The sequence below is a fragment of the Leiobunum rupestre genome, chromosome 5 (genome assembly GCF_980474605.1).
Source record: "Leiobunum rupestre chromosome 5, qqLeiRupe1.1.hap1, whole genome shotgun sequence".
Taxonomy (NCBI): domain Eukaryota; kingdom Metazoa; phylum Arthropoda; class Arachnida; order Opiliones; family Sclerosomatidae; genus Leiobunum; species Leiobunum rupestre.
The window spans coordinates 40,373,311-40,398,555 of record NC_143388.1 but is presented as its reverse complement, the minus strand read 5'-3'; the positions used below and the strand labels follow the sequence as shown (position 1 = coordinate 40,398,555).

General features: G+C 36.9%; 1 protein-coding gene across 6 annotated transcripts; it reads left to right on the top strand.

Annotated features, from left to right (window-relative positions):
• The first annotated feature begins 218 nt into the window (after window positions 1-218).
• Glo1 (Glyoxalase 1) lies at window positions 219-19,396 on the top strand. Of its 6 annotated transcripts, XM_090175363.1 has the most exons (7): window positions 219-327; window positions 5,486-5,683; window positions 11,738-11,818; window positions 14,836-14,918; window positions 15,907-16,047; window positions 18,165-18,232; window positions 19,123-19,396. In XM_090175363.1, exons 3-7 carry the CDS (start codon window positions 11,747-11,749, stop codon window positions 19,287-19,289), a joined length of 531 nt encoding a protein of 176 aa, XP_090031489.1. In that variant the 5' UTR covers window positions 219-327; window positions 5,486-5,683; window positions 11,738-11,746; the 3' UTR covers window positions 19,290-19,396. The 6 variants fall into 6 exon arrangements, with proteins under 6 accessions (XP_090031489.1, XP_090031488.1, XP_090031485.1 ...); XM_090175362.1 differs by lacking the exon at window positions 5,486-5,683; XM_090175364.1 differs by lacking the exons at window positions 219-327; window positions 5,486-5,683; window positions 11,738-11,818 and adding an exon at window positions 13,522-13,625.
• The last annotated feature ends 5,849 nt before the right edge of the window (window positions 19,397-25,245 follow it).

Here is a 25,245-nt window from a genome sequence, read left to right as displayed (position 1 = left end):
TGAATACGTGTAAAATTAATGTTACCAACATTATCTAACTTCTAAACATGTAGTATAGGTTTTTTAGGCTTATAAAATGACATTAGAACATTTTATATGAGACCTGTTTAATAATTCATAAGCTAGGGGGTCACTGGTCACAAGGACCAGTTTAATAATTAATAATCTAAGGGGTCACTGGTCATAAAAACCAGTAAAAAAAATTGCTTATTTCCAAGGCACTAAAAAGTGGCTTAAAGGCTCGTCTGCTAGTTAATGCGGTTTTTCTATTGATAAGAAAACTAGTGTTGTCCTCCTAACGTTCTTCATAGCTTTTAGTCTATTAAAGTAAGTGTTTACATTAATTAATTTGTTGTTATGAAATATGATTGTATTAAATCAATTTAGTGTATTATAAGGTAGTGGCATGGTGTTATGAACGAATGGGGTTTGCCATTTCGGTTTGATAGCTTATGTTTACATTTCATTTTATTTATTATAAAGGTTAAATTTAGAGAAACATTCTCTTAACTATTTAACAGGGTATTATTTAATAAAATGAAAACTTTGTATAAGAACTTAAGCATTGACTGTAAATTCTTGAGAATTAAAATTTCCTACTCACCTACAGTGCTCAGTAAGATCTGTCATAAATTTCAAATTATGCATTTATGCAGTTAACATCAAAATACAAATTCATATAGAAGATAACAAATGGATGTGTGAGTAAGGAGTATGGATCTGTTTTAAATTCTCAGCTATAGTAATAGGGCCAATAAGGAATGGAAGTAACAATTTGAAGTTACCTAACCAAATGAATAAATTTTTTCATAATGGGAATACCAGGTACTAATTGCGGAATTGTGCTTAGATGACTTTGAGCACCTGTCGTTCAATGTTGCTCTTTGTAGCTTTGCTTTCAGTTCGTAAGACAAACATGCTTCTTATCAGTCATTGTTATTGCCCCTTTTACACAAAGGGCAATTTTTTAATCGCTATCTAACACGTATTATTATTTGAAATAAAATTATTTATCAAATGATCATGTACGAACTCTACAAGAAAGATAAATATATTCCAGTTCTGGTATAATGTTTTCGCTCTTCATATCCATTGCATGTACATTAACGTAAGTACTAATATCTGATTTCCTAAGGTAAACTTTTTATATTTACAGACATACTAGTATTATGAAGAAAAAACGTGCAAAATCTAACTGTCATAACAATAGACAATTTGTTCAAAAATGAGCTAAATCTGATTTCTAAACCAAATACACCTAGTGAAGATTCAAATATAACTACAACTGTGAAAACAAAACTGTTAAGTAAAAGGGCAACAAGATCAAGCAACAGAAACATTAGAAATCATCCAAACTTGAACAACTGACCTGGAAAACTTCCTTAGAACAACCCGCTCCCCTCTACAAGAAAATGATGCGGTCAAACAAAAGTATTTGTGAAACCGTATCCAAACCTACATTACACCCAACATGCAGCGCTACTTGTTCAAGTAATAATAATTCAAATGCAACTGTGTTAAACAAACCTAAAATTCTGGGTAAGAGAGCAACAAGATCCACCAACAATTCATTTAACTCGGGACTTAATGAAACGGCTATTGCTAATAGAGTACAGAAATACCCTGAGCTTATTACAGGCAATCATAAACGTCTGAGTAAGAGAGCAGGAATATCTAACACCACAACCATGAAGAATTCATCCAAACATGGAATAGAGACATTTGCCAATGGCAATGGTTCAAATCAAGCATGTAATACAACTGTTTCTCTGAGTCAGAGAGCAATGAGATCAAACTCCAGGAATGTGATTACCAAAGATACAAAACCTATTTTAACTGGGAAAACTAATTCACTGGGTAAAAAAGCCGCGAGAGTAAGCAAAAGGACAGTGAACAATTCATCCAAACCTGATCAAAAATCAACTACTAATGCCAATAGTCCATGCAAAGATAAAAATTCCACTGTAAAACCTAAATTACTGGGGAAGATACCCCTAAAAACCAAAAATAACTCCCAAAATAACAGTAATGTGCTTGATTCATCTAAACTTGAATTGGATTCGACTTTAAATCCAGCTGCGAAGAAGAAAACCAAGAAGCCAAGGACTAAACTGTTTAATGTAAGGAAAAGAAAATACAGAAGGAAACCAATTGTCCCGTATGTGTATGTTGAGACAGAGTATGATCGTCAATTACGTCTCGAAGACGAAAGGTAAGCTCAATAGCTCATTCTTTATTAACACTATATTAAAAATGTATTTATTTTTACTTTGGGAGAATAGTGCCGTAACCATTTTTTATGAACCCCTTCATGCTTGCAGAGTAACAGTGCCGGATTAAGGACTAGGCCTACTAGGCACTAGCCTATGGGCCCCCACCACTGATGAAATCGATGAATTTTTCACTGATTCGGTTTAAGAGAAAAGCATATGAAGCTTGTTGCTTTATTATTGTAAAAATCATTATTCTCAGGACATAAGCTCAGCTTCGGGATATGCGAGTTTTGCGTTTTTATGCTTTCCTTACATAGGCCCCCACCAAAATCTGCCTAGGGCCCCACCTTCAGTAAATCCGGTATTGCAGAGTAAGCTCTTTCCTCAGAAAAATTAAAATCGTCCTGGTATCTCATTGATTCCTTATAACTTTGAAGCACACTCCCATGGCGTTTTTCTCTCCCCCCTCCCCTCATGTGGGGAGGTAAATTTAACCATGATAACCGTGGATCATCTCCACATTCTCCCAAATATAAATAAATACATTCTTGACTATATCTACTAGGAAGTATACCAGGAAACATTGAACAAGATTTTGGTGTAAAATTTCATCTTGTTAGGTTACTAAGCGCTACATACCAAATAACAAAATGATTTAGGTACAGTTGCCCTTGATATGTGTAAACCAGTCATTGGTTTTGCTTAAACCAAAAATTCCTATTGAGCAATAAAAATATCTGAGTTTAAAATATGATAATTTTGTATAGAAATGTTTACTTATATTATACTTTCAACAAGTTGCTGAGAAATTACTCCAAAGTTAATGATACCATATGGTTCATACAAATCTGGTAAACCTATACATAATAGTGAATTAAGATTTTTAACCAAAAAAGGGTCAATAATATAATAGCTGTTCTTGCACCTGGATAAATCAGGAAAATCAAAAATTGGGTTTGAACTATTATATTTTATCAAATAATAGGATGTTAAGAAAACTAATGGAGAGAGACACAACCGAAGCTTTTTGCAACTATATCGGGATGCTACTTGAAGAAATGACATCTACGCAACGAAAGTTAGAATGTCAAAGTCAAGTACTTCAAATTGCTTATAAATATAGAGACGAAGAAAGAAATAAGGGTACCCTCAATGAAAGCTAAATAAAACTTATTTTCATGTGTACCTCGTCAATTTAATTAATACCTAATCAGACGCAAAAGCATAAAGAAATAACGATATTAATTCTAAAAATCTCCATTTGCCTGTTACGGATAATTTTAAATTAAATTCGTGGTTACAAGATAAGTCTGTATGAACCTTATGCAAAAGCAAATAACTCTGAAAAACCACACCAGATTAATAGTGTTTTCCATTTGACTCCTAGATAGGTTCGCTCCGAATCCGTCGCTGACGTAATTGATATCACTCGGACTGACAATGAAATGGAACATGTTTCTAAAAGTATCATGCTTTATTCCGAGTTGAATAATCAAACAAAAATGCCCCGATCGCGTTGGAACACGCAAACAAAAATGCCCCGAGCGCGTTAGAACACGCAAACATAATTGCCCCGAGAGCGTTGGAACAAGCAAACAAAATTGTCCCGAGGGCGTTGGAACACGCAAACAAAAATGCCCCGAGGGCGTTGGAACAAGCAAACAAAAATGCCCCGAGTGCGTTGGAACACTCAAACATAATTGCCCCGAGTGCGTTGGAACAAGCAAACAAAATTGTTTCGAGGGCGTTGGAACAAGCAAATAAAATTGTCCCGAGGGCGTTGGAACATGCACACAAAATTTCTCCGAGCGCACTGGGACACAAATAAAAATTGCCCCAAGCGCGTTGGAACACGCAAAATAAAAAAATAGCCCTGAGAGCGATCTCGATACGTTGATGTGTCGAAATTCGCCAGTTCTGTTTTGTGTGATTTCACGAGTGCTCCAGAGCAAAAATGAAAGAAGCATATATTAATCGTAGCAGATCCAAGCACGACAATGGAACATCAAAGGCGATCTCGAGCGTTCGAGGGCAGTCAAATGGAAAATGGTGTACATTTTTCGAGGAAAAAAAAACAAATAAAGTGGGATTACCATCGTCAATAAGAATACTAGATATTATTATGATGTAATGCTAGATTTAATGAGTTTACACTGATTAAAAGGATATTAAAGTTTCAAGTTGAGATTTCCAATTTTTAACTTTTTGGAACATATATTATTTGGTATTACACTTTTTAAGCAGGGATTCTTCGGTATTACACTTTTTAAGCAGGGATTCTTCGGTATTACACTGTTTAAGCAGGGATTCTTAGGTATTACACTGTTTAAGCAGGGATTCTTCGGTATTACACTTTTTAAGCAGGGATTCTTCGGTATTACACTTTTTAAGCAGGGATTCTTCGGTATTACACTTTTTAAGCAGGGATTCTTCGGTATTACACTTTTTAAGCAGGGATTCTTCGGTATTACACTTTTTAAGCAGGGATTCTTCGGTATTACACTTTTTAAGCAGGGATTCTTCGGTATTACACTTTTTAAATAAGAAGGATTTGCTATTAAATGTTTTGAAAAGTATTCGTTATCAATAAACGTTTGGATGATATTACACTTTTAGATATGTATTTCCTGGTATTTCAATTTATGAGAGGTATTCGCTAGGGTATCAATCCGGAGCATAGTAAAGAGTGCTTCGTGGAGGAGGGGCCAAATTTAGCTCAGAGGGGGTTGCTGGAAAAGCTTTCCGGTTTCGTTAACTTATACGAACTTTTCCAACTCTGGAAAAGGTAGTGTCGCAGCCCCTCCCCCTAATTATAGTTTATAATTATCTTCTTTCTATGGAATATTATTCTTAGTTTCAACGCGATCATCCTTTTGTATTGGTATTTTTTTTGGTTAAATTTAACATTGCTGTATAGCATTAAGACAAATTGCGTTTATTAAAGTGGATTACAATATTTACTAAACATTACAAAGTTGCGTAGTGCAGATTCCTATTTTCCAACTCTCATATACTCTTAAGGGCGTTAAATTTAATTCGGGTGATGCGCGTTGATATCCGTTTAAAAACCCTAGAACAAATATTTAAAATGCAGTGCTCAAATAAAAATTAAAACTGTATTACAAAACATCAGCTCATAGTTGATCGGTAACGTTGAAAAGTGTTCAACAAATTGTTTCGTTTGGACTGACAGATGCTCATTTGCGTGTTTAATTCTTCGTAACGTAAGTAATAACTGTAAGTGTAATGAGATAAAGTGTTTCTTTTAACAGAATGGTGATCCCCGATACCGCCGCGGACGCCTCGAGTGACGATTCTAGTGTCAGCTCGAATAGGCCCACGAAGCGAAAGGTACTGCAACGAAGGCCGTTCATTTTCCGGATCGAACAAAACTCGGATTCTTCCACTGACCCCGATTGCTACGACTCCGATGAAATTGAAGAAATCAAACGGATACGTTCCGATGCAAAGTAAAATTATTTCGTCATACTTGCGTCTTTGTTTGGGAACATCAAAACCCTTTCACCCTCGCCAGCTGCTCTAGCTAGCTATCAGATCTTGACAACGTTCAACACTTTAATATCTGGTATTTAAATAAATTTCAAGGCCCGTCAGAGGTCCTATAATTCCTATATTTCAAAACATTTCCTATAACATCCTATATTTTCAAACATTTCTTATAACATCCTATATTTTCAAACATTTCCTAGTTATAACATCCTATATTTTCAAACATTTCCTAGTTATAACATCCTATATTTTCAAACATTTCCTAGTTATAACATCCTATATTTTCAAACATTTCCTATAACATCCTATATTTTCAAACATTTCCTATAACATCCTATATTTTCAAACATTTCCTATAACATCCTATATTTTCAAACATTTCCTATAACATCCTATATTTTCAAACATTTCCTATAACATCCTATATTTTCAAACATTTCCTATAACATCCTATATTTTCAAACATTTCCTATAACATCCTATATTTTCAAACATTTCCTATAACATCCTATATTTTAGCAAAAAGTCCTATAAAATCGTATATTTTAGCAAAAAGTCCTATAAAATCGTATATTTGTTATATTTTGCCCATTTCAAATCCCGACACTCACAATTGTCAGATAAATTGCTAGATTTAGCTATATGATAAATTCCTATACAAAGTCATTCTAGTTTATAATTTTGTTATTGTTAACATGCTTAGCTACTAGTATATTTTTGTGATAAAATGGTGAAATAGTTTCTATTTTTTAAGTGAAAATCAAAGATTTATTTCACTAAATACAGGGTGTCTCAAAAGGTCATGCAAATATTTTAAGGAGTTGTAGGGGTGAGTTGAGAAGTATGCCTGTTTTTCCCCCCATTTTCCTATGATGAGATAAAAAAGCGCCAGAGAGCTTCAAAGTGTGGCTGCCTTGCCAAGTTACGTGAAGGATACCAGTGACACTCTTCGTAAGTTATCGGAATTTTCATTCATCGGGGCTCACCGGTGGCTCATTACCTTGGACATAAAATCTTTATATACCGTTATTCCGCACAACGATGGTTTACTAGCGCTTCAACATTTCCTCGACCGTCGTCCCGACCGTTACCCTCCTACAGAAACGTTGGTACGATTGGCTGAGCTTGTCTTGACTCTTAACGCTTTCACTTTCAATGGAAAGTTCTACAAGCAGGTCAGAGGTGTCGCGATGGGTACGAAAATGGGCCCAAGTTACGCAAACTTGTTTGTCGGTTGGGCGGAAGAACTTTTCTTCTCTAGTTACTTGGAACCTATTCCTGAATTTCACGCCCGCTTCATCGATGATATCGCCCAGCTCGCCTCTTGTAGCCGCCAGGAGCTTGATCTTTTTCTCGACGCCTTTTGCCACATGCACCCCTCTTTGGAATTCGCTATCAGCGTATCAGACGTCTCAATATCTTTTTTGGACATGACTATCTCTGTCGATGGGGACGGCGTTTCCACGAGCATTTATCGCAAACCATCGGATAGTCGCTCTTACCTCTTACCATCTTCTTGTCACCCACGACACTCGACTAGGTCCATACCGTACTCCCAGTTTTTACGTCTTCAACGTATTTGCTCCTCCAACGACGATTTTCAACGCCAAGCTTTGGAAATGCGCGATAGTTTTATGAGAAGAGGTTACAACGAGAATGTGTTAACATCGGCTCTCAATCGTGCATCCAAGACAACTAGAAACGAAGCTCTCGCAAACAAAATTCGTCCTGAACCAACAAATCGTCCCGCGGTGGTTCTAACTTACCATCCACAAGTTCGACAGGCCGAAAACATCCTTCGTAAGAACTTTCACCTACTACAGATCGACCAAGACACGAGGGATGTTTTCACTGAACCGCCCAGGTTCTGTTACCGTCGCGACCAGAATCTTCGGTCGATTCTCGTTTCTAGTTCGTTACCCGAAGATGATCCATCCGGCACTCATTCCGGCACCACGAGATGCAATCGCCCTCGTTGCAACACATGCGCTTATGTTAGTTCCGACTTGGTGGTTACAACCCCTAAATCGAACTATCATATTAAAGGATCCTTTTCCTGTATAACATCCAACCTCGTTTACTCTTTGTCTTGTAAAGTTTGCGACAAAGTTTACGTCGGCGAGACTGGTCGACGCCTCGCTGATCGTTTCCGCGAACACTTACTTGATATCAGAAGCAACCGCGACAAAAATCATGTAACTAGACACTTCAACGACGTCCACACCATATCTGCCGTTTCTATCCGCGTTCTCAAGGTTCTTAACGGTGACCGACCTTTTAGAGTTACTGAAGAAAACCGACTGATTTTCAAATTCGGAACGGAATTCCCAGCCGGACTGAACGAAAAGCTTTCGTTCCGTTAAATTTTCTATTTCTGTAATATTTTTCCCCCTTTAGTTTTTCTGTGTAGTTATTTATAGCTCTCTTTTTACGGCTCGCGTTCATTAGGCATTCCACCGCGCGTGCTTTTAATTTTTCAAATCTTAGTCTTCTTTCAAATCTTGTACCGCCTTGAAGGCATATTTTGCCGAAGTACTGCGATTTATTTTTATTAAATATACGGTCTTTTTTACCAGTTTTGTCGTTTAATTCTTATATATTGACCGTTGGTGGCCTCCTACTTTTGATATCATCACTTTCTCTCCACCACCATGCCCTGCATTAGTACGCTTTCTTATTCTCTACGCAATCGCCTCATTCGGAAGCTATCGGATTACTGTCTTCACCATCTTGGACCACCACCGGGAATTCCACCAGTTCCACCGAATGTCTTTCGTTCAGCACTTGAAATATACCGTCTAACTACTACCTCTACCAAGACATCGAGTCATATTTCGTTTTTACGTAATTGCCTAATGAAAAACGTTGTTCCCAACGGTTTCCGTTTACGTTGTCACGGTACGAACCTCAATCAGTTTCAACGACGTTCTTCTCAAGTTCTTCATGCTACATCGAAACGACTTGTACGATCTTTCCTTGGTGATCTTGACAGAAAGAAACTTCAACTTCGACGGGATCTTGTCGCTGAGAAAATTAACTTAAAAACGTTTTGTGGCTTTAACGAGGCTCTTTACCACACAGTGATTGTTTTTGTCCGATCTTTCAATCGGATTATTTACAATTATCTGCGTGAAATCAAGATGAGTAAAACCGCCAGACTAGTTCCAGACTTCGCAACCGAGCATATCGATCCTGGCCAGTTGAATAGACTCGTGGTAACTATACCAAGTGATCTCGTTCTACAAGAAAGTGAGCGACTCGTCCTTTCAAAAGGCCTCTCTTTCGTACCAGAAAAACGTCAACCTGATGAGTTCCAGATACTTCATGACCTTGAAGCTTTTTACAGACGTCTTCTTTCAAATCTTGTACCGCCTTGAAGGCATATTTTGCCGAAGTACTGCGATTTATTTTTATTAAATATACGGTCTTTTTTACCAGTTTTGTCGTTTAATTCTTATATATTGACCGTTGGTGGCCTCCTACTTTTGATTTCTACTACGTAGCCTTGTGTATGCCTATTTCAATTACTACTTCGTAGGACTTTTTCCTGGGTGTTAAATCAACCTGCTTTTAATCCCAGATGTAAAGAAATGTATTACAGACAATTAGCCTATGATACGCTTCGCATTTTCAGACGTCATGGATGCCGATAAGAATTTTAGAAGTCTGGAAATTCGCCGAAAAACTCGATTTTCACCATTTTTACTTCTTTTTATAATAATTCAAAGACCGCTTAACCGATTTTGATGAAATTTTCTGTACTTGCTATAAAATGTTTGCTCTTTCTAATGAATCATTAATTAGCCATAGCTAAAATTTCGTGCAACCAACACTTTAATCAAATTGCCTATTAGTATGTCGCGGAGCTGGTTATTAAGTCAATAATTATGTTTAACGTGAGTGTGTCAGTTCCAATCTTCCGCTTGTCAAATACTTACTGAGAGCCATTTATAGAATGACCACGCATATTTGGTGAACTTCAGACTAAGTCATTAGGCCAAATACGTGCTCTACCTCGGGTTAATTTTAAACTTATGGGACATAATTAAAGAGTTATGATTTATGAAACAATTTAAACTTATAGCGATCTTTCATTTTTCTTTGTGCCTGTTTTGGTGTTCCTGATAATGTTGTCACATCACGTACTAAAAATTTAATATTCCAAATGTGTTAATTTGATAATAGGAATTTGCGTCATTTGGTAGAGGAGAGAGACACGAAAGTATTTTGCAAGTATTTGTGCTCCGTGTTGGAAAAGCTACCCAAAGAACGAAGACTCGACTGCCAAATCGAGATATTTCATCTTGTGTACAACTTCGAACCCATTCCTTTTTAACGGGAAAGTGATTTCAATAAAGAAAATGCTTCAACTACATATTGTCTGATTTTCTGTATCCCTCAAATTATTATTAATTACCTACTTACATACTTCTGTTATATCTTAAAGGCTCTATACGCCTAAAATATTATCGACCTCATTACGTAGTTCACACTACAACTAACACAAACTTGGCTCTGTAAAGAGGCTCAATTTTGAATTATCGACCCAAAAATGGCGTCATAAAACCGCGTTTACGCATTTTTTATTTACTCCGAAAATCAAGTAATGACGCCAGAGAAATAGCAAGCTAATTCTCTCTTCACTCTTAAGTTGTATTGAAATTAAAACGGTTTCAAATGAAAATATAACGCTCATTGCGAGGAAAAAACTATAAATTGTTGAATCCGAACATGAAATTTACAATTTTGTTGGCATATATTTTGGAATTAGAGAATAAAATCTTTGGATTTGTACCAAGAACCACACCAGGAATCCATAACGCTACTTGGAATGAGTATCTCCCCATATCCCCTGTGGTATTTTGTGGCGGAACATTGTGGGAGGGGCTAAAAACGCTTATACAGCCTTAAATGACGTCAAATTCAGTGACAAGTAAAGGCTCATAAGCTCCGCCTACTATGTTCCGCCACAACGGCGGGGAATCGAAGCCGTTATTCATTCCAAGTAGCGTTATGGATTCCTGACCACACTTATAGCATCTGTTTTCATGAATCCCGGAAGATATGCTCCGCCTACACGGGGAAAGATATAGAGAGCCCGGGATTGTACTTTTTCCCTTACTGACAGAGAGGGGGAGGCGATTATACGAGGAAGGAAGGAAAGGCGTGGTCCATATACTCTCTGTTCACCTGAATACGTTCTTCCTTGCAATTATCGTAACTGAAAAAGAGATAAAATTCTACCTTGTACTAAATATAGTCTAGTTAAAAGGAACCACACATGGATTGCATTGCAAAGAGTGATCAAATACGCGAATAAGTAGGAAAGTTCATAATTGAAAAAGGAAAAAGCTAAACCCTAAACAAATTTGAAGAAATTTAAAAACTTACAAATAGCTCGTACCAATAGGTCTTCGAGCAAACATAAAGACGCGATCTCGGACCAAATAGATCTTCGAGTGAAAAAATAAAATAAAATAGCCAGCAATTCCAACGATAGACCCGTTTTGTCCTATTTCGGACTCATCAGTACCGTGCGGGAAATCTGGCTGGCGACTATTACTCCGAAAAGATAAACTAAGCCTAAAAATTAAAAATTTAAAAACGCGTAGCGTAGCAACGGAAAGCTGAAATGCGGGAGAGTGGTGGAGAGAAATATAGTTTTTCGTATTAAGCCCTTTTAATTTTGGTGTCTATTTGCATTTCACGTTTATTGTAGCCAAGAATGCATTAATTTATACTTGAGACGGTTCACGGCACGAGACTGGGAAGGTAATACGTCACCTGCGTGGGACTCAGTTGCGTCGGAAGACGCGAGTTTTATCGTACCAATGAAAAAACGGGGATATTTTTTTGTTGAGGGAAGGATTTTACTGTCCGAGCATGAGTGGATTGGGAACCACGCTGAAAGTCGTCTCAACTATAAATAAATACGTTCTTGGTTGTAGAAAGGTTTAATTGCTTAAAGCTTTTCATAAATTCTTGCCATATAATTTACTATACTACTATTTCAGAGCTGCATAATGTCCGAGGTATCAGGATTATCCGATGAACAAGCCCAGAAAGCATGCGCCGAGCCCGATTCAGCTACGAATGTAAGTTCTTGTCTATTAAATTTAAAACATAATGACTGTTCGATTTTTATTAATAATTAGTTAGCTAATACCCAAGGAACTACACAGGACTAAACAACAACATTTTGTGACTTGTAAAGCGAATTACTTGTATTCGGGTTAGATTAGGTAGGAGAGTGGTGGCAAGCCCTTTAAGCTACGCGAGTCAACAGATCGCTACACTATTACCGTTAACCACAGCAAGCTTTTATGGAAAGAGGAAACCGAAGAGCTCGGAGGAAAACTCTCTAAGCAGCAGGGATATAACTTATAAACTCAACGCAGAAGGAGTGGTTCCGAGTTTTCACTTAGTGCCACAAGTGGGGATCGAATTCGGCTCCTCTTGTTTGCGAGGCGAGAGTGCTAATAATAATAATAATAATAATCGGCTAGGCTAATACCCAATGCACCACCTTAGCCCAAGTCATCGCCATCACACCTAAAGAAATAGTCGCTAAATTTTAACTTTCAGAAGTGTCTTATCCACTTCTACTGGATCGTATATATTTGGTTTTAAGTAGAAGACATTCTTTTGCTATCTTTCAAAAAGTAAAAGAGAAAAGATTAAAAGGGCTTATTAAAAATTGGAACTCTTATAAGATTAAAATGGGTGCTCAAAGTACAAATGCTTATTCCCATCCCTCTATTGCGAAAAACACGTGATATTTATCTACGCATCTGGAAAGTTATATCTTGGAGGAATAAAGTGGAGGAGTGTCAATTCGGTGGCAATTTCGGTTTCCCCTGTTGGAATCCATTTTATTAACACCTCGGTGACCTCGCGCCATCTATGTATTTAATTTTATTTTTAAAATGTTGAAATCGTAAATGGTTGTTTCATTCCCACACAGATGGTAAATAACCGCGATTTCGAGGGAACGGCTTCGGCACAAGTTAAACCAAAATTGACAAACGATCGCTTTTCCCTCACTTTATTCCTCAAAGGTTATATCACAAGGAGCGATCCTATTAGGGTCGGGTTTTTTTGGCACCGAAACGCTACTGTATTAACGATTCCAAAAGTAAGTAGGTTAAAGCATCGTTCGACTAATCTTGTGAAGACCCACTTCCCTTAAGCTTTGGGAAGTGGGATATAGATGACGTTATGAGAATGGAGATGTGAGTCTTAGCGAGATAGGGGAAAGGGTATTTTCACCCACTGACTTTGAAAAAGTCGATCCTTACCTGGTTGCTGTGTCATGTAAGAGAATACTTTTGAAGTTGAAATATTTAAAACAAAGACGGCACTAATAGGCAGTATCAGCGACACATGAAAGTGACGTTTACCCGAACGTTCTCCGATCTCCATGTCTGGCTGACTCTTTCTTAATTTCGTATATTATGGACATTGCGTTAACCCGTAACTCTGTGCCAGACCTTTAACATGGAAGACCTTGTGACAGGCTACGTAGTTCCAGATAAATGTGCCTTTTGGGAAATATTGTATTGCGATAAGGAAACGCAAAATGCAACGAGAGCCGATGTAGTGTCGCTTTCTTCGTAACACTTTGGAAAGTGACGTATTGTAGGTTTACTATATAGCTCTGCTACCGTAGCTCTATCAATCTAAGCCATTAAACCCATTCCACCATCAACGCTTTTTTTGTTATTTTATTATATCAGAAGTTTATATACCTCTTACCGGATATGTTCCCATCTTTCGCAGATTTCAATGGATGTGAATTTTCCATTAAATCGAAGATGGCTCAAAACCGTGGGGTGGCGAAGAGGTTAGCACTTTCGCCTCGCAGCAAGAGGAGCAAGGTTCGATCCCAGCTTGTGACACTAGGTGAAAACTCTGACCTACTCCTTCTGCGTTGAGTTTGCAAGTTCTCTCCCCACTGGTTAAAGGGGTTTCCCCTTCCCATAAAATCTTAGAGGTTAACGGTAATAGTAAATGTAGGAAGCTGTTGGCTCACGTGGCTTGTGAACCGCTTGCCACCACCTTCCTACGCATTGTGACCCGGCCACTTATTGAAAGGCATTGAAAGTCACTCGATGACTTGGTCCTAAGGTGGTGCCTTGGGTATTGACATCTAGTGGTTTCAATCAATTCTAAGCAAACTGAAACCCGGGTTGGAATAATTTAGAATATTTTCAGAAGTTAAAAAGCCAATATGGTATCGCGTTGGTTTCCTAAAGCTTACGTGCTTCGACGCAATTGAGGCGCACACCGGTGACGTATTCCCTCCCCATCTTAATGATCTTATGCTGTAAGAAAATTCATCGATCAGGCCAGCAAATCGTCTCAACGTAGGCATTATCTCTGAATAATTAAATGCATTCTTGGTTATATTATAATTCATCAATTAAATTCACTTAGCTAAATTTTGTAAACTGTAAATCTGTGTCTTAATTGAATATTAGCCTATCTGATTATTATTATTATGTACCCAACTGTTTTACTCCACCTTAGGTTGTAAATGTAACTTATTCACAAACCATATTTTCCCTCTGTAATAGTTTTAAAAACTCAGCCAAGGTCAAATATCGCTACCGTGAAGGCGCAAAAGCCCATTTCGCCGTTGAGCGATTTGACCTTGGGGGTGAGTAAAAGCGGTAAATGTGACGTCACTCTTTTGTAAAACTCCACGCTCTTCCCGCCATCCCGTTTATACAGGGGAACCTAGCCACTTCCTATCCTTCTAAAAATATAGAATCCTTGTTTATACTGTTCGTAATTTCAAAAATCATTTTCGCTCGGTACAAGTGAGGGGGGGGGGGGGGGGTGGGACGTCACGGCGTGCGCTTCAATCGAAGGTTTAGGGAACCAATTAGGAACCGGGCTGGTTTGATTTTTCTTATGGACAAGGAGCATACGGTTAGAGCGTGAAGGGGATTGGGAGCAACGTTAAAAATCTTTTAAAAATAGTAGTTCTCACTAAATTCTATCTTGTTTACATATTTGTTACATTACCAACAAATGTATTCTGTGTATTCTTAAACATAGACACCCATGTCTAGGACATATTATGATTATAATATTATCTTTATTTCAGGATTATATAATGCAGCAAACAATGTACAGAATTAAAGATCCCGAAGTAACTTTGGACTTCTATACAAGAATTATTGGCATGAGGTACAGGACAGGGTTGATTAATTTTAAATCAAGCCATTATACTTAAATAAATTTATGAAAATGTGCAAAAGTACGTTATCTAGTAATGCCAATTCTGAGATAGCTAAATTTCAAGTAGTAATTAAATTGAATTAAGATTAATTTAAATTTTAGTTTATGATACCGTATGCTTACAAATTTATTAATTAATTTTTCCAGAAAAACAGAAAATATTTCAAAATTAATGAAGTAAACATCAATTACATTCAATAAAAATTCTAATTAAATAAAATAAAATAATTAGTTTTTCGATTGAAAAAATGAGCCAGCTCATATTTAGATAATTAATATATTTTGTTTCGTGTCAAAACATAAGCGCTGCCATAACCCATCACTACATCCGCCATTATCACTCACCTATAATGTTAGCACTGATTGTAGGTGGTGATTTTGTAAAATTCGTCCAATGTTCATACAATAATCTTACAGGCTTCTGTTAGTGCTTTCTCCGTTTTGAGTATGAAGGAAGTAAGGTTTTTTCCAATTTTAAATACGTAGATATTAATTAACTTTTCTAAAAGAACACATTGTACGCGGTAGAATAAAAATATCCCTATGTTGTGTTATTATTCCATTTATAAAATGCCAATATTTTGAAAATAATCTATTCACGTAGGTCACCATAGAAAAAAGGCTATCTAAACCTTCTGTCTGATAATTTAGAAAATACCGAATTAAATGGTTTTGTTATTACTATACCATTTATACTATCTACTTATAAACAACCATGTTAGCATTGTCGCCAGTCATCTTTTGTACAAAATGGCAGCACCTACATTTTGGCGCGAAACAAAGTCTATTGATTCGACCTGTATGTGGCTTTTGGCCTCTACTCACTTCGTCTTGAGGGCTATTTACTCTGATCTCGTTGGCAATATGCGCGGTTAATAGGATACGCGGAGGCGAACCTACCGTTGGAATACACAGCACTCTGGCACTCTCGTTTCAGGCTTCTACTCAAGCTAGATTTCCCGGAAATGAAATTCTCGCTATACTTCATGGGCTTCGAGAAGGCCCAGGATATTCCCAGCGATCCCGTCGCCAGACGTCAATGGGCGCTCTCCAGAAAAGCCACTATCGAATTAACGCAGTAAGACCAGCTTCATTCTTAAAACACTTGTCCCAAAACCTACTGAATCCAACACGCTGTATTTTTTATATGCAAAAATATTTAGACATTGCAAAATATATCCCCAATGTTTCAAAACAAGTTTAATAGATGTTTCAATAGAATCTGCAATGTGTTTATTTCCATGTTGAGACGATTTTTAGCGTTGCTCCCAATCCCTTCATGCTCGAAAAGTAAGCTCCTTCAACTAAAAAAAAAACAATCAGCCCGGCATCTCATTGGTTCCTTAAATGTGACGTCTTCCGACGCTATTGAAGCGCACGCCGGTGACGTTTTTTCTCCCCCCCCCCCTTTCTCTCACCGACAAGGGGAAATTCGACCATGATAAATACATTATTGATCAAGAAAATTAAAAAAGTAGAAATATGTTGCTCTAACGTCACCAGAAAGATACTATTCGCGACTGAAACGAGTCTAGGTGGCGTAACGGCGCCAGCTTATCCGAGGTTACGCCTATGATCTAGCGTCTGCTACAGACAAATTAAAAGTCATAAGAACGTTTTTCATCAAATCATGATCATCTTATCAAAATATTAGCAAACGATGCAAAAATTATATTAAAATGCAAGTATCATTATTTGTATAATCAAATTTACGAATAACGATGAGTAAAAACTAATAGCGTCTGCTTTACTGCCGTGCAAAGCACAAAAGCATTAACGACCAAATTTTCGATTTACAGATTTTGGTTTTATTTCTCCTTGTTTTATACCTTAAATTAAATTTTGAACTAATTTTCGAATTTAAAATTTTTGTTCTTAGAGAAATGACTTGTTGCAAAACGCATTATTTTACGTTTTGGCATTATTTTCAAACCAAAAACGCATTAATGTGTTTATTTTCTTTAAAAGTCAAATCAAAACGCATTGTTTTCGCGTTTTAAGACATGGTTTTAATGATATTTCTGAAATATCGTTTGGCCTGTAAATTGTTTAGTACCAGAATATAATTTGAGTTGAAAAATCCAAGTCTACTACATAAACTTGAAAGAAGTAAGTTGGGGTATCTTAAGGCAAAGAAAGTTTGAATTTCGCGGGTTTTCTCCATATTTTGGTTTTGGTCGTTAATGCTTTTGTGCTTTGCACGGCAGTTTAGCCGCTACCTATCTAGTTTTCACTGGCAACCAAAATGGTGCGTAGCGATAGTTTTCGGTCGTGTATAGTTTTGGCGTGTGCTAGAAAACCCGCACTTGTTCTGTAAGCTCTAGAACGCCCTCGTAGACTGATTAGGGTTCATTTCTATGTAAATATTTTTTAGTTTCATTGGTTTGAGCAAGAAAACGTTCTAAATTGCCTAGATCTGTAGTGACCTATTTCTATGCCTACCTATAGAACACTCGGTTTAAAGGGAATATAACCTGCAAAGCAATCTTAATGGAAGACCCCTTTAATTTTTAAATTTTCCTGTACAGTGGCACCGGTGCTGAAAACGTTGGTGTTCCACACCAAATACCTGAGGTTATATTCCCTTTAAGGCCGGTTGTCTCTAGGGCAAAAACGCGACGACGATGAGCATCGACGTAAAAATCCACTTAAGCCCTATAAAATATTTTTTGCGTTGGCCGTTGCTGAAGTTGGGTTTTTGCCTTAGTGAAAACCAACCTTTCACTACCTTTATTCTTAATGTAGTGGTATAATAATAATAACCTATAGAATTACTGATAGCAACATGTGGAGTAACGAATAATGGATAAACTTCTACATGAAATGACCTAAAATCGCACGTATATGCTAATCGAAATGGCACATTTTATCCATAGAAATTTCCCCTTGGAAAGAGGTGCTGTAACGAAGCCCCCCCCCCCTCTTCCCTCCCCAACTGAACAAATAACAGTCATTATTACTATATTGTTAAATTTATAATCAATAAATCACTATTACGACGAGGCAAAGAGCAAACATTATGCTTAATAATTTACTCTGAAGTCCATAAAAAATGTGTGGTCATTCTAGAAATGACTATCAGTAAAAATGTATACAGGTGAAATTTATAGAACTGACACACTCATGTTAAACATAATTACATTTCTGAAAGGTTTAAATATAATCTTATGATGTGACTACCCTTATTTTTTATAGCAACTGGGGAACTGAAAAAGATGACAGCTGTAAATATCATAATGGAAATTCCGATCCCAGAGGTTTCGGTGCGTATAATCAGAAGTAGATATGAACTGTTGGTTGGTGCGGGCTAAATAACAGTTTCAATAGTAGTACCGCCATCTTTCGAGCTTTAAAGTAACTAGGTTGTGTAGCGAACGAATATCAATCACATCATTTGATAAACCTATTTTTGACGTTAATTTTCAAAGCTGGCGGGATTCTAGAAGCGGTCGTCTGCTAAATGGTGGTTCAGCGGTAGTGGAGTTACAAAATTTTGTGTGCTACGACCGTAGGGTGAATCAAGAATGCGTTTTGTTATACATGTATAGGGAGAATGACAATGCTAAGGCGATCCTTCATAATCTAGTTTTCCTTTTTCACAAGTGGGTATAAAGGAAAAACGTCACCCGCGTGTGTTTCAGTCGCGTCAAAAGACGTCAATTTTAGGAAAGCAATGAGATACAGTACAGATTTGATTGATTTTTAAGGGTAGGAGCATAAGGGCAGACTGTAAAGTGGATCAGGAGAAACTCCAAAAATAGTCTTAAGGTAGTCATTCTCTCTAAGTATAAATAAATTCGTTCTTAGTTGTATATCTACTATATTTTTAACCACCTAACCCACGAATCCATACCTCTACTAGGAATGCTTATCCTGTCGTATCGCGTATGGTAACATCACTCTGACGGCTTTGGCCCCGCCTACGATAAAAAAAATCCCCTCTGCACGCGCTCCACTTTCATGTAGTTGTTTGTTAAGTTAACGTCAAAAAAACCGTCAGCCACATCGAGACGAAAATCTGCCGCGATAAGCATTCCAAGTAGAAGTATGGATTCCTGCCTAAGTTCCTAACCTTATTGTCGAACTGCGGAAAGCCAGTTAGTTGGTGGTAATATTTTTTTGTACAGGAAAATGTAGGTTCATTTATTTGTAGGGCATATTGGAATAATGGTCCCAGACGTCAAAGCAGCTTGCGATAGGTTTGAAGCACTAGGAGTCAAATTCGTGAAGAAGCTAACTGACGGAAAAATGAAAACTATAGCTTTCATTCAGGACCCTGACGGTTATTGGATTGAAATTTTCAATAACCAAACCACCTAATTATTTCAAACGACAATCGAATTTTGTTTCTTGATCGTCGGAATTATACCTTTGTTTCATGATTTTGAAAAATAAATAAATATATTATATATCAAATTATTCCACTATCCTAATGTCCAAGTGCCGTTATTTATGGAATAGCAAAATAGGGTATCTTAAGAAATTTTACTTGGCTAAAAAATCATTAAAGTTTTAAAATATAATATTACGAAATGATTTTTAAAAATCGATAACACCGAAACCTCTGAACGAAAATTAAAATTCACCTTTTCGGAAACCGTCGAAATCAAATTAGTTAATGTGGAATTACCAGATTTTTGAACTAAGGTAGCGTACACTTGTAGTGTTGTTCTTATTTTTATTAATAGAATGATTAGCTAATCTTTATTAGGGAAATAGGTAATCTCTGTGGGTTTCATTTTTGTATTGGTCTGCCAAATTTAAATTCTTTCATAAATTAAATAATCAGCTAGGCTAATACCCAAGGCACCACCATAGGTCTAAGTCATCAAGCGCCTTTTGAAACCTTTAATTCAGGTGGCCGGGTTACAATGCGTAGGAGGGTGGTGGCAATCCGATAACACTTGGAAAATGTTTATACGTCCAGTTTTGTTCATTACATTTACAGCTACAACCCCAAACAAGTTTACCAACGTAAAAATGAAGGTACAAATTTTAGACTTTACACAATAAAATTTTATTTCGACGTGTAGTGTTTGTTTGTAAATAAAATTTTATTGCGTAAAGTCGAAAATTTGTACCTTCATTTTTACGTAGAATATGCACAAGGTAAAAAACGTTTATTTTTATTTAATCAAGTTTACCAATATTATATCACCAATAATAAATAAATATTAATAAATCCGTCCCTTTGAGCAGTGTACCACAGTACCTATTGCCGACTTAGCAAGAGGGTTAAGAGTTCCACTCATTTACAATTATATTTGTAAAAAACTGTTGTCGATTTCTAGTGAAAAATTTTCGACGCTTCTTGCCCCAACCAGGTAATTGCGAAGAGCTTATGGTTTCCAGGGGTCAAACTTCGGGATGTGGTACACGTCAAAATCACAGGATACCGTGGATACGTTCACACGGAAAGTATTGTCAATTTTGTTTGACAAAATAGAAAATAATTGTAATTCAAAAAACCTCTTCAGACACACTTAATTATACCGATAGCGACAAAGAATTGGAACTACACCCGTTATAGAAGGGGATTTTTTTAGGCATATGTGGCTTGAAATTATAAAGAAGGTGACTAAACCGACGCGTGAAAACACATTAAATGATTATTAATTAATAAAAATAACAACTTGTGAAGTGAGAATAAAAATATCTTATTGAAAATGCGCATCACGGCCATAAACTCAACGGTTGTTTTATACGATTTACAAATTTTTCCCTTTATAAAAAAAAGATTTCTACCAGGTTGATATCTCTGATGATTCCTTTACTTTAAATATAAAATAGTGGCCTAATTACGAACAATTTTACTTTCGTGTGTTTTTAGGTTTTGGTTATTTGGTCTGCCAAAAGTTTCATTTCAATTTGAACCAGTAGTGTTGGTTAAATCAATATTAGGTTTGAAGTCTGACTTATATGGTAATCACTTATTTCGTTTCATAATTTATCAGATTATTTTAATACAAGTTTTTTTGTTTAGCGAAGGTTAAAATTATCTTTATTTTTTTATAGAACTTTATTAACGAAATTATTGGTATAACCATAAGTAACATAATAACCATAAGTATGACACTTCCTATAGTTTTAATGCTAATTTTCTAACCGAACCTTTTTTCGGCACTGATACTCTCTTCAAGCTGTGACTTGGACTCGCGACTTAACGTTTTGGATCACTACTTTTTGATAAAAATTTAAGTATAATATCGGAGAGCACGTTCTGGAGTCGCGAGGGGCTTTGGCTTTGTTTTGAAGCCCGCGTGCGAATCATGCGTTATAAAAAAAACATGAGCTCGTGGCGCGGAGTAAAAACGTTTTTATTTTTATCATTTTAGCCTAATATTCCGCCTATCTATCGGAAACCAGATATGTCGGCTTGGCGGAAGTCTGGCATATTTTAAACACTAGAAAACATCTTGATTACGCAATAACTAAGAAAATCAGTTAGGTTGTAAATCTCGTTAATTGTCATACTTATTGTTATTATGTTACTTATGGTATAACCTATATGGCTTTGATGAGGATAAGTTTTTTATTAAGGTACGTTACGATAGAACGGACATTAAACGCTCTAAAAATATGGAAATTGACATCCTTTCGGCTTTGAGTTAGGATGCGGTGGGAGATACGATAACGACATGAAAACAGTCCATAAAAACCTGTTGAGGTTAACGATAGTTATTAGTGTAGGGAGCTGTTGGCACGCGTGGCATTAAGGGCTGGCGAACACCTTTCTACACATTGTAACCCGGCCACCTGTTTAAAGGCATTAGAAGTCGCTCGATTACTTGGGACTAAGGTGGTGCCTTGGGTATTAGCCTAGCTGATTATTATTAGCTTTCTAAATACAATTGTTACAATTGCGCTGGTAGATTTTTTTGTACATCTAAAAAGAGAATATGGTTCAATTTCATGCATAAATTGAATGATATTATTTAGATAATTTTAGAAAGACATTTATTTATTTTATGCATAACGCCAGGATATCTTCAACATACCGTTTACAGACGGGAATGGTAGCGCTGTATTTGGTACGTGTATTTAAATAAAGAAGGGGTTCAGAATCTTCAACTTTTAAAGGCCGGCTACATAAATCTTCGGTTCACTCTGTTTTTCACTGGAAGTCGGCTGACTGCAATACACGTGTGTCATGCAGTCAGCCGACTACCAGTGAAAGACAGAGTAAACCGAAGATTTATGTAGTCGGCCTTTAAAAGCCAATTATTTTGGCCACCAAACTAATGGACAGTGAATGAAGCAGTGTGAACGGAAAAGGCTGGTACACATTTTGGTGGTGAAATTCCACAAATGAAATTAAGCTATTAGGTAACTTCACTGACGCGGGAACATTGAAACTTTTGACCCGTCGACCTTTACCCTCCCCTTGTCATGCATGGGCCCCTGATCTTGGTGGGCCCTTGCTTCAGCCTAATCAGCCTTATGGATAATGCGACATTGTATTTAAGTGTGATATTTCGATAATAACAATGTTATACAGGTTGTGTCAAAAGGTTTTGCAAAATTTTTAAGGAGTTGCAGGGGGTGAGTTGAGAAGAATGCCAGTTTTTTCCCCATTTTCCTACGATGAGTTTAAAGAGCACCAGAGAGCTTCAAAGTCTGGCCTACTAGCCCCTGGAAGTCGGCTGCAAGAAGCGCAAAACCAAGTAGCAGGAAAATGCGAACATTAAGGTTTTGGTTCGTGTGATAGGTAAAAAAGGACTTTGTAAACAAATCGAGGTAACCAGCGTAAAAAGGTAACTTAAACAGTATTTAAAGTCCCTGCTGCTTGGTTTTGCCTTTGTTGCAGCCTACTTCCAAACGATAGTAGACCACACTTTGAAGCTCTCTGGCGCTCGTTTAACTCATCGTAGGAAAATGCGAAAAAAAACAGGCATACTTCTCAACTCACCCCCTAAAACTCCTAAAAAATTTTGCATAACCTTTTTAAACAACCTGTATAACATTGTTATTATCGAAATATCACACTTAAGAACCTACAGAGGGATTTACAGTCCGCGAAAACTTACCTACTTTAAATGGTATGCACTTTAATCGTTGGGAAATCAGTTGTAATGCATATTGTTAAAAACCATCCATGTTGTGAGTATATTTTAATGGGTAGAGCCATTAAAGCTGTCGAGACTTAGGTGTTGTTATATCAAGCAATATGACTTCCTCATGTTCCGCTAGAGCTGCGGATGCGAAAGCTACCTGGGTTCTAATTTATGCTTCGTCGCCCATTTCTCAGAAAAGAGCTTTGGTATATAGGGCTGAGCAAGTACTCGAACATCATCGAGTACTGTAACTAGACCTCGAATAACTAATTGGAAAACACTCATCGATAATCGAGTACCAAAAAATTTAATTGTCGGGTAGCCGATTATTCGAATAAGCTGTTGTAAGTTCAAAGACGGGTTTTTGCAACTTTTTGGGGTGGAAATAATAAACGGTACTTACAAGACGTACAAACAACAAATCCTTGAATGACCGGGGGTGGATCACGGTTTTGAATGTGTAGTGCACCTGCGTGGTTTTTCTTCAAACAATATTATTAAGTTTTAGTTTTGGAGTGTCACTTCACGAGTTCAGATGTCAGCCGGCGTTAGAACTTAAGATTCTTAACTTCTTAAGCAATATACGGACAAACGGTACATTAATAATTAAAAAAAATATGTATAGTATTGTTATTTTACTATTAATTACTATAATTAGGCTAGTAGCCTAGTATACTAGTCTTTTTATATCCCACTAGTCACTGTAAGGTTACTAAAGTTCTAAAAACTGTGGTTCATTTAAATTAAAGGAATATTTTTCAGCATGGAAAGCTAGTTTCAACTCATTTTAAATTTAATTTCCTAATTACTGAAATAAAACCAGCTCCTAATCAAGTTTACTCGATAACCCTACTCCTTAAAAATATTACTCGACGTTTTTTCTAAATTACTGGACTCAAATTAGAGAAAATTCCCCCTTAATCAAGTACTCGATTACTCGACTCGACTTCAAAATTACTCGACTCGAATACTCGATGAAAAAAAAATTCGTACTCGATACCCGACTCGATTGCCTAAAACCACTACTCGCACCATGGAACCAATTAACTTAGGGACGCTTCGCTTCAGTAAAAACCCGTACAAAACGCGGCATCATCCGGTGTTTCGAATTTTCAGGTTGTCTTCCCCCAGTTTCTCCCCCATTTTTGGTAACAATGGAAATGGATTACAGCGCCACCTGTCGTATTTCTATTGCGCTACGGGTTTTGACAATATGATGCGACCTATCTACTATCGTAGGCTATGTTTAAACGGTCGTTTTATTTGAATATCACTCATTGATTCAAGCTCATAATTTAAAGGTTTTTAATAGAATTAACTGATTTTCATGAGATTACTTCTAATCATTATTTAGTTTAATTACTTTGGTTAATTTTTTTGACTAATAACTTTATCAAATTGGTAAGTTATTGAATCAATATTCTTAATATTAATGGTCTAGTTTCCTAAGTCTTCTCACATTTCTCTTAAAAACACACCACACGACGCCGCGAACTCGCACGTGGATTTGTTTGGCCCAACAATTTCTACAATTTTTCCGAGAGGTGTCGTGGGGAACGGTTATTTTTCTTTTTTCGGCAGAGCGAAAGGTCCCCAAGTTAATTATTGGTTCCATGCTCGCACAGCCCTAGTGAATTCGAAATGGAGTGTACAAACCTGCCACAGCCGCCGTTACACAGACCTACAAATACAAAGACTAATAATTTTAATATAACATTTGGACCTACCAATTGCAAAATATTCAAGCAGAATCACTTAAAAAAATTAAAACACCTTTAATTAATTAAGTGGTCCAGTGGACCACTAACCCCCCTCCGATTTAATTAATAAACTGGTCCGGGCAATTTTTAAACTGGTCATTTGCCCGCTGCCACCATAGAAATTTCTATTTCTATTAGCGTTTTCCATTTGATTTCTCAAGATTCGCTCTGAATCTGTCTCTGACGTCATAGATCTCGCCCCAATCGACTAGAGTAAAAAAGCAAATGGAACATAACATTAACATATTCCCGCGCTTTGTTGTCTTTCGTCTGCTTGTAATTTGAATTTTCGCGTCTTGGTATGCCAGTTTGGCAAAAAATCTAAAAGGAACACGCGAAAATTTGCTCCGATCTCGAGCTCGATCCGTTGATCTGTCGAAATCGGCAGATCGGTTTTGGGCGATCTCAGAGCACCCGAGAGCGTGAAATGGAAGACGCGTAACTTGATCGGAGCAGATCCGA

What these genes read in the sequence shown, in the direction of transcription:
- Glo1 (XM_090175359.1), top strand. Translation starts at nt 1,413, where the DNA reads ATGATGCGGTCAAACAAAAGTATTTGTGAAACCGTATCCAAACCTACA. An exon ending in TTACGTCTCGAAGACGAAAG is followed by an intron (nt 2,213 to 5,485) that starts GTAAGCTCAATA and finishes TTCTTTTAACAG; the next exon opens with AATGGTGATCCCCGATACCG. An exon ending in CGGATACGTTCCGATGCAAA is followed by an intron (nt 5,684 to 9,908) that starts GTAAAATTATTT and finishes ATTTGATAATAG; the next exon opens with GAATTTGCGTCATTTGGTAG.